Source organism: Palaemon carinicauda, chromosome 26 (assembly GCF_036898095.1).
Source record: "Palaemon carinicauda isolate YSFRI2023 chromosome 26, ASM3689809v2, whole genome shotgun sequence".
NCBI lineage: Eukaryota > Metazoa > Arthropoda > Malacostraca > Decapoda > Palaemonidae > Palaemon > Palaemon carinicauda.
Window position 1 is genome coordinate 89,097,220 of NC_090750.1, and position 10,000 is coordinate 89,107,219.

Here is a 10,000-nt window from a genome sequence, read left to right on the forward strand (position 1 = left end):
ATCGCCAAAGAAGCTTAGGAAGAGATTATTTTTGTACTCTATCGACTGCAAAGGTCACTGCAGCTTAGAATCAAGGCCAATGAAAATACAGATGAAGTAGTTAATAGCTAGAATTACTCAACCGGAAATAACAATAACATCTTAATATACAAAGCCGCGGCCCACCAGAAAATTGCCAGTTGAGGTTAGCGTGACGTCACAGTCAGAGAGAGGAAAGGAAAGGTGACAGTTCTGTCCGTCTGACCTCTTTGTATTGGCCTTACTTAGAATTAACTGCGTTTTTTTCAGGACACTTACCTGGAATTCCCTTTATTTTTCATTTACTTTCATTTATACTTTTTACCCTTATAGAATTTTTTTGCAAGACACACGAAAACATAAAGACAAAATTTTGTAAAATATTCCTCATCTTCTCATTGTTTGTTCTCAGCTTCTTTAGTTCTCTTCCTTACTCTTCTTATGTAGAGAGTTAAAAGACGTCTCATGAAGGCCTGGTGATCGCCAGACTGGGGTTCGAGTCCCGCTCAAACTCGTTAGTTCCTTTGGTCACTGCAACCTCACCCTCCATGTGAGCTAAGGATGGAAGTTTTGAGGGAGCCTATAGATCTACCTGCTGAGTCATCAGCAGCTATTGCCTGACCCTCCTTGGTCCTAGCTTGGGTGGGGAGGGGGCTTGGGTGCTGATCATGTGATCATATGGTCAGTCTATAGGGAATTGTCCTGCTTAATAGGCCAATGTCACTGTCCCTTGCCTCTGCCATTCATGAGTGGCCTTTTAAACCTTTAAAAGACTCAACAAAATTCCCTTTTACTATATTATTGCATATTTGTATTCACCTTCATCCATCTTATATTCTCTCTCTGCTGCTGCTCCTCCTCCTCCTCCTCCTCCTCGTTATCGTCATCTGTTCCAGAATTCTCTTCTCTTCCACATTCCTTAAACATCAAGACCAATGTGTTTGTTGTGGCACCCAGGTGTCTCTTCAAACTGACTCTGGGCGTGACGTAGGATTCTAATCTCTTTTATGTTACAGTATTCTTTACAATTCCTGGACTATAATCCACACCCTAATTCGATTAAGTCCAACTTATAGTTAAAGTATTTCTGAAATCTTTTGACATTGTTCAGTAAAAAAGTACTCAGGATTTTTTCTAAAGAATTTTCGCCTTTTATTTGTCCTGGCTGGATGGATATATTTAGATTGGCCTTCCTAAAACCTCACCATCCATGTGAGCTAGGGATGGTGTGTTTGGGGAGCCTATAGTTCTACCTGTTGAATCATCAGCAGCCATTGCCTGGGCCTTCCTGGTCTTAGTTTGGGCGCTGATCATATGCAGATATGGTCAGTCTCTAGGGCATTGTCTTATCCATTGCCTTTAAATTAAATATGTGATATGAAGGTTTTTACACTAACTGATAATCTATAAACCGTGTGTAGTATGAACAGAGGCAAGAGACAGTGATAACGCCCTAGCAGGACAATGCCCAAGAGACTGACCATATTACATATGATAAGCACCCAAGTTCCCTCTCCACCTAAGCTAGGACATGGGAAGGCCAGGCAATGTATGCTGATGAATCAGCAGATTGACCTAGATTAGAGTTCTCTTCCTTGAGGGTACTCTCGGGCACGCTGTTCTAGCTTATTTATCTTCCTCTTGTTTTTTTTTTAAGTGTTTATATTTTATATATGAAAGATCTAATTTAATGTTGTTACATATTTAGAATATTTTATTTTGGTTGTATTATTTTTTCTTATGTATTCATTTTTGTTTCCTTTCCGTACTGGGCTATTTTTCCCTGCTGGGGCCTTTGGGCTTATACCATCTTGCTTTTCCAACTAGGGTTGTAGCTTAGCTTATAATAATAATAATAATAATAATAATAATAATAATAATAATAATAATAATAATAATATGCTCCTACAAACTCACCATGCTCAGCTCACTTTCAGGCTAAAGTATACATCTTTAAACAAGCACAACGAAGTTCGGTTCCCCACCACCAGGGCGGCGCTTTCACACTGGCATGCCATCTGGATAAGTGCAGGAAACACGTACATCGAATTACAGCTCTGTAATTTGTAATTCCAGGGAAATGTTTTGTTCTATTTAGAACGGCTGTGGTATGTCGTGCAGCTTACGATTGCAGTAATGTGGCAAGAAGAAATGAGATAACGTTTTAGAGGTATGCAGGGTGTACTTAATCTAATTTATTTGATATTTTGGGTATTTCACGAAATTTGTCACAAAACAACTCGTCAGCGGTATATACAAAGCTTGTGTCAAGTATTAATTCTCCAGCACATGACAATGATACATCAAGGAAATTGCCATTTACATGTGAAAAGGATGATACATTTCATATATATGCAGTACTTTGCTTGGTCACAAATGTTTTTATTAAAAATTCCCAGTGTTAGTTACGTCTAACGGTCCTGCAGGATATATTAAAGCTTTTTAGCCTCTTTATTATTCAAAATTTTTGACGTTGCTTTGGCAAAATGTCGTAATGCTTATTCTTAAATTAATCACCTGTTCCATGGTTTCCACTTTGACTTTTGCATGAGTTGTACTTATGATGTATTTCTTGTGCAGAAATCATTAAAGGTAAAAAGGTCGTTCATGAATGGTAAAGGCAAGGTACAGTGACTACGCCCTAGCAGGACAATGCTCAAGAGACTGACCATATTAAATATGATCAGCGCCAAAGCCCCTTCACCACCCAAGCTTGGACCAGGGAGGGCCAGGCAATGGCTGCTGATGACTCAGCAGATAAACCTATAGGCTCCCCAAAACCCACCACCCTTAGCTGTCTAGGATGGTGAGGTAGCAGATACTACAAGAAACCATCGCGTCCAGCAGATTGCTAGGCAAGGATGTTTCCAATAGGCCACCACAAACCCTAGACTCTGATCATGATAATTTCATGATTGGTGTTTTCTTTACTAATGGCTTTGATCATGTTTAATCATAAGAACCGTGTTTAAACAGAATAAATTTGGTATGAGGGAGCTTTGCTAAGTATTAATATTAAATTCTAACATAGATTACATGGTACATTTCTTTATGAGGACCCTAATATGACTCTAGGAATATAATCTCTAGAGATGGCGAGATAAGGTGAAGGATGATAGGGAGAAAAGAGGTTTGTTGGAAGAGGATGCCTTTGATAGAAGGCATTGGAGAGGGCGCATCAGGCAACTGACCCCTTAATATAGAGATAACGATGGAAAGAAAGACATTCATTTCAGAGCTTTGAAATTTATAGTCTGTTAACTACGTATCCTCTTCTTTTCTCTGCACATGTCCAGACCACTTAAAAACGTGTAGAACCATCTTTCCCTTCTTCTTCTAAGTATACTATGAAGACAGCTCAGCTTAGTGTCTTCCAAGATTTTTAATCCTATCATAAGTTCTCTTCTTCATTCTTATTTTGCCATGTGAAAAGCATTGTAGCAAACTAATCCCTTTCATAGCGATGAAATTCCTCTAGGGATGATTAAATTTTGGTAACAAAAATTCTCATATTAAAGGTAATTCTTGTTCTAGTTCGAAGTGGCTGATTATGATCTCTTGATACCCATTTCTTATTTTTTTCTGGTTTAACTCGAAAAATGATCACGAGAAAATATTTAATATATCTCCGTCTTATTTACTTGACGCTATTTTTTTTTTTTTGTCTCTCTCTAAGGGATAGCTCTTCCTTGGTGTTAAATAATATAAAAGTGTACGATGTACCTCTTCTCTCTCGTAATAAAAGATGTAACTTAGAACATGAATCCTCTAAGGATTAGTAAGAGCAAAGTGATATCAAAATTATTTTTTCTGAGTGTCTGACTTTTCCATGTAAACATTCAAATTTAATATACGTAAAACACTTGTCTGTCCATTTGAGTCAGGGTACAAAAATATTTAAGCCTGAATAAATGTAAACGAAATAAATACAATGAGATTTATACCATAAGCCAAAGGTTTCTCGCATCGGTCTATCGAATTTTAAAATTCATGAAAATCGGTTATCAGCGCCTTCTGGGAGTCAAAGACTAGACAATAGAAACGGGTAATACAATATTATCACTCCACACAACATTCCCAGAGGCAGTTGATGCTTTTGGAATCAATTGGATTTTTGAAGACTTACGGCAGTTGATGTTATTGGACTCACTTGAACTTTTAAAGAATTATTTCTTCACTATTCTCTCTTTTGTTGATTTTATGTATAATTGGAATTGCAATGAATTCCATCGTAAACAACAACAAATAAACCCGTTTCTAGTCCAGTTATAGGTATCTGCTGAGTCATTAGCACCCATTGCCTGGCCCTCCTTGGTACTAGCTTGGATGGAGACGGGGGTTTGTGCGCTTATCATATGTATATATGGTCAGTCTCTAGGGCATTGTCCTTTACGTACAAAGACCTCAGACATGCCTATTAATGTCTGGGGTTCGTACAGTTTTCATAACCGCACTGGCCAGCGCGGATTGGTGATGGTGAGAGACTTTTATCTGCTTTCTCATAGCAAACCAACCTAGTATAGGTGGCCCTGACTAGTACAGCTTTTCTGATCAAGTTGATACACAAATCCTTTTACCACGTTAATGTATCCCCACCTAGAAAAGATGATAATTATATATATATATATATATATATATATATATATATATATATATATATATATATATATATATATCATCAGGCTTTATTAGTTCACAGCAGAGCAAGCGTCTCAGAAATTATCCCTCCCCTTGCGTCTGTTTAAGGGCTTCTTATACCAGTCAACACCCGCAAACTTTCATATATATATAAATATATATATATATATATATATATATATATATATATATATATATATATATATATATACATATATATACATATATACATATGTATATATATATATATATATATATATATATATATATATATATATATATATATATATATATATATATAATTACAAACTTTTCCGGCATAATTACTAATCTTAAAGATGACAGTATGTTTCCAAATGCAATGTTTGTGGATATGCTCCCCTCATTTCGTCCTTTTTTTTCTTTCAATACAATAAAAGTATGAACAATGGGAAGTGGTCACAAGGGATTGCCAAATGAATTTGAGTGAAAATGACCGAGGTTTTCCAGCGACAATTAGTAATAGACAAAGAATGTGCCTTGAGTAGAGTGGACAAAGGTTCGAATATCCACCGCCGCTGGAATGCTGGAGTTACGGCCTGACCAAGCTTTTGAAAGACGGGGAATTTCAATTATTTTGTGTTTATTTTACTGTGACCATATAAGTATTACAGCAAGTGTTGATAGAAGATATTTTTCTTTATATTGAATTGACAAATACTTTTGTTAGTTAGGTTTTTTTCTGTTAAGTATTTTTCCTGTTTTATTAATTGTCCTTAGATACCTTTTTCCCCTATATGGTAAAGAACAAGTGTATGACTATACATATATAAATATATATATATATATATATATATATATATATATATATATATATATATATATATAGTGTGTAAATATATATATATATATATATATATATATATATATATACATATATATATATACATATATATAGTGTGTAAATATATATATATATATATATATATATATACATATATATATACACACATATATATATATATACACACATATATATAAGTATATATAAATACATTATATATATATATATATATATATATATATATATATATATATATGTATGCATATATGTGTATATATATATATATATATATATATATATATATATATATATATATATATATGTATGCATATATGTGTATATATATATATATATATATATATATATATATATATATGCATATATGTGTATATATATATATATATGTATATATATATATATATATATCATGTCACGGTCCGTGGGGAGAGGGAGTAATCATACCCTGATGAGAGGATGGTACCCTGAGAGGTACACTCGGAAACCACACACTCCCACAAATTGCCGAACCAGTTTCTTGTAGTTAGGAAAGGGGGAGGATGGGAAGGGTTGTGTGTGTTTGTGTGTGTGTTCATATCTATCTAAATATATATATGTAATTTTGAACGGCTTGAGTACACTAGTTTTCCATAATTTATTTCTGTGTGTAACTATAAGAGAGAGTATAGCATCGCCTTTAAATTGTGTAATATAAATCAAGTAAAAAATAATTAACATTACGTTCCATAGTATCCCGAAAATGAGGACCGAGTTATTAAGCTCTTGTCTCATTGTGCTCTGCGAATAATACCCGAATAATGAGAACATGATCTAGTTTATTCCGAGAAGAGCCAAGACGGATAATTGGTCTCTTGGCATAATACGGTCTGATTACTGTTGGACTTCAAAAAGACCTGCAACTTTAAAACGAGGTGCAGACGTCACCTTCAATTAGGGCTGAGTACTAAGTCGTCTTAATGAAAAATAGGAAGGGGGTATACTGCCCACCCCCCCCCAACCAGGCAAACTCTACCCTCTTACACACTAGACGTACTCTACTGGTAACACTACTTTTCCTTCAAGCTTAGAATAACACTACTTTTCCTTCAACGTTGCAATGCCTCTACTTTTCCTTCAAGGTTGGAATAACACTAATTTTCCATCAAGGTTAGAGTAACACTACTTTTCCTTCAAGGTTGGAATAACACTACTTTACTTTTAAGGTTAGAATAACACTACCTTCAAGGTTGGAATAACACTACTTTTCCTTCAACGTTGGAATAACTCTACTTTACTTTTAAGGTTAGAATAACACTACTTTACCTTCAAGGTTGGAATAACACTACTTTTCCTTCAACGTTGGAATAACTCTACTTTTCCTTTAAGGTTAGAATAACACTACTTTTCTTTAAGGTTGGAATAACACTACTTTACGTTCAAGGTTGGAATAACGCTACTTTTCTTTCAAGGTTGGAATAACGCTACTTTTCCTCCAAGGTTGGAATAACACTACTTTTCCTTCAAGGTTGGAATAACTCTACTTTTTCTTCAAGGTTGGAATAACACTACTTTTCCTCCAAGGTTAGAATAACACCACTTTTCCTTCAAGGCTGGAATAACTCTACTTTTCCTTCAAGGTTGGAATAACACTACTTTTCCTCCAAGGTTAGAATAACACTACTTTTCCTTCAAGGTTGGAATAACTCTACTTTTCCTTCAAGGTTGGAATAACACTACTTTTCTTCCAAGGTTGGAATAATACTACTTTTCCTTCAAGATTGGAATAACACTTCTTTTCCTCCAAGGTTGGAATAATACTACTTTTCCTTCAAGGTTGGAATAACACTACTTTAGGTATTTGTTTGGAATAGAGAATATATTTCTTATACTATCTTCCTTTCCACCTTTAAAGGTTTAAAGGCCGCCCGTGAATGGCAGAGGCAAAGGACAATGCCCCAGAGACTGGCCATATGTACATATGATCAGCACCCAAACCCCCTCTCCTCCCAAGATAGGACCAAGGAGGGCCAGGCAATAGCTCCTGATGACTCAGCAGAGAGACCTATAGGCTCCCCCATACCCCCCATCCTTAGCTCACAAGGATGGTGAGATTGCAGCGATCAAAGGAACTAACGAGTTTGAGCGGAACTCGAACCGCAGTCTGGCGTTCACCAGTCAGGGACGTTACCACATCGGCCACTACAACCCGCAACAAGAATTTAATTAACTCCCTAACCAAGAAAAAGAGGAAAGTAGTTAGTAATCTCACTCACCAAATAAAAGGGGAAAATAATTAGTAACATCCATCTGTGCTTATTAACCACGCAAATGAAATTGGGGTAATTTTAGGTCATTTGAATTATGTCTAATCTGTACATACGAATGATGGGAATCCAGCCCCCATAGATTATGTAGGGGTAATTGGTAGAAGTTCGTGTGTGTTTAATCAAGAGCTTCTTAGCGGCAATATACTCCCTAATGAGGATCTTATATGTTATGTTTGTTTAGTTTCTTGGTGGTTTTCTATATATTTTTTTTTTTTTTAGAAAAAAAAAATGCGATTTTTAAGCCTGCTCTGCAAGCTAATTTCCTTTTTAAATTGTTTCTTTCGAGTTTTGGATAATTTGAAGTTGTCCTTTTGCAAATTGATTTGAAACAGATTGATATTAAAGCTGTTTTTTTTTTTTTCGGAGACACATTATGAATTTTAAATCTGTTCTGGTAGATAATTTCCTTTTTTGGGTTTCTTCTTTCGAGTTTTGGATAATTTTCATTTTGCATTTTTGCATTTTCTTAAGAGACTGATTCTTATCAATGTTCTTTGTTTGCTAGTTTCTTCTCTTTCCTTTTTTAACAGAGAAGTATTCTGATTTTTTAATTCAGCTGTACAAGCTATTTTTTTTTCTTTTCTTTTTTTTTTTGATAATTTCCAAGCTGTATTTTGCATATTCTTAAGAAACTGATTCATATCAATATTCTTTGTTTGCTAGTTTCTTCTGTTTCCTTTTTTTAACAGAGAAGTATTCTGATATTTTAATTCAGTTGTACAAGCTAATTTTTTTTTTTTTTTTTTTTGATAATTTTCAAGTTATTTTTTTTTTATTTTTTTTTTGCATATTTATAACATACTGATTCATATCAAATTTCTTTGTTTGCTAGTTTCTTGTTTCTTTCACGCGGAGATTATCATTGTGATATTTTCAAGTTTGTTCTGCAATTTAATTTCTTTTTTGGGTTATTTCATGCAATGTTTGGACAATTTCTAAGTTGCATTTTTTATATATTGAAGCATTGCGTTATTTTAAAGCCTGTTCTGCAAGCTAATTTATTTTTTTTGGGGGGGGAGGGGGGGTTATTTCATGCAATGTTTGAACAATTCCTAAATGTGTTTTTGGTATATTGAGTGATTTTGTTAATTATTTATTTACTAGTTTCTTCCGTTTATTTTTACACATAGAATCATTCTGATATTGTAAACACTACTACAAACTAATTCCTATTTTGGGATTATTTCATGCAATGTTTGAACAATTTCTAAACGCATTTTTGTATATTGGTAAGAAACTCTTATTCCTATCAATGTCCTTTTTCTCCAATTTCTCGATGGAAAATCATAAAGGGATGGAAGAAATTGCTTCGAAATTAAACTTAGTCTTTCTCTGTCTTTTTCCAAATGAAAATTCTGAGAAGCCATATATATATTTTCTTCAGTTCTTGATTGATTCGAGATTGAAAGGATTCAAGCTGCTTTGGGAAAAAAAATTATTACAAGAGAGAGAATAGAGAAAAGTCAGTAGAGAGTTATGGGGTCCTTTGACTGGCCAGACAGTATTACATTGGGTCCTGCACTCTAATGACGGTTCATTTTCCCTTTGCCTACACATACACCGAATAGTCTGGCCTATTCTTTACAGATTGTCCTCTGTCTTCATACACCTGAGATTACCAAACAATTCTTGTTCACCCAAGGGTAAGGATAGAAGAGACTCTTTAGCTATGGTAAACAGTGCTTTTAGGAGGGCGCTCCAAATTGAAACCATTGTTTTCAAGTCTTGGGTAGTGTCATAGCCTCTGTACCATGGTCTTCCACTGTCTTGGGTTAAAGTTCTCTTGTTTGAGGGTACACTCGGGCACACTATTCTATCTTATTTATCTTCCTCTTGTTTGGTTAAACATTTTATAGTTTATATAGGAAATATTTATTCTAATATTGTTACTGTTCTTAAAATATTTCATTTTTCCTTGTTTCCTTTCCTCACTGGGCTATTTTCCCCTGTCACAGTGGCTTGCCTCTGCCATTCATTAGCGGACTTTCAACCTTTATACCGATTTTATCAAGTCTGTCAACGCATACAGTACTAAAGACTACAAAAAATGACTTGGACATAAAAAAATGTCTTTTGTGGAAATGAAATAAGTGATGGTCTTTTACAATTCTGACACAAATGGAATCATTAATTCAGAGCAAAGAGACCAGACAGGAAGACACCGTTTATTGAGGCCAAGTGTCTTGTGACGTTGTTT

General features: G+C 34.7%; 1 protein-coding gene across 1 annotated transcript in view; it reads right to left on the bottom strand.

Moving 5' to 3' along the window:
* LOC137620049 (uncharacterized) overlaps positions 1–10,000 on the bottom strand; it is an 88,723-nt gene that overhangs the window by 16,367 nt on the left and 62,356 nt on the right. The window contains exons 6-7 of the mRNA XM_068350328.1: positions 1,950–2,036; positions 838–1,020 (exon numbers count right to left, since the gene is read on the bottom strand). Coding sequence (XP_068206429.1) covers positions 838–1,020; positions 1,950–2,036 — 270 coding nt within the window. The remainder of the gene's footprint in view (positions 1–837; positions 1,021–1,949; positions 2,037–10,000) is intronic.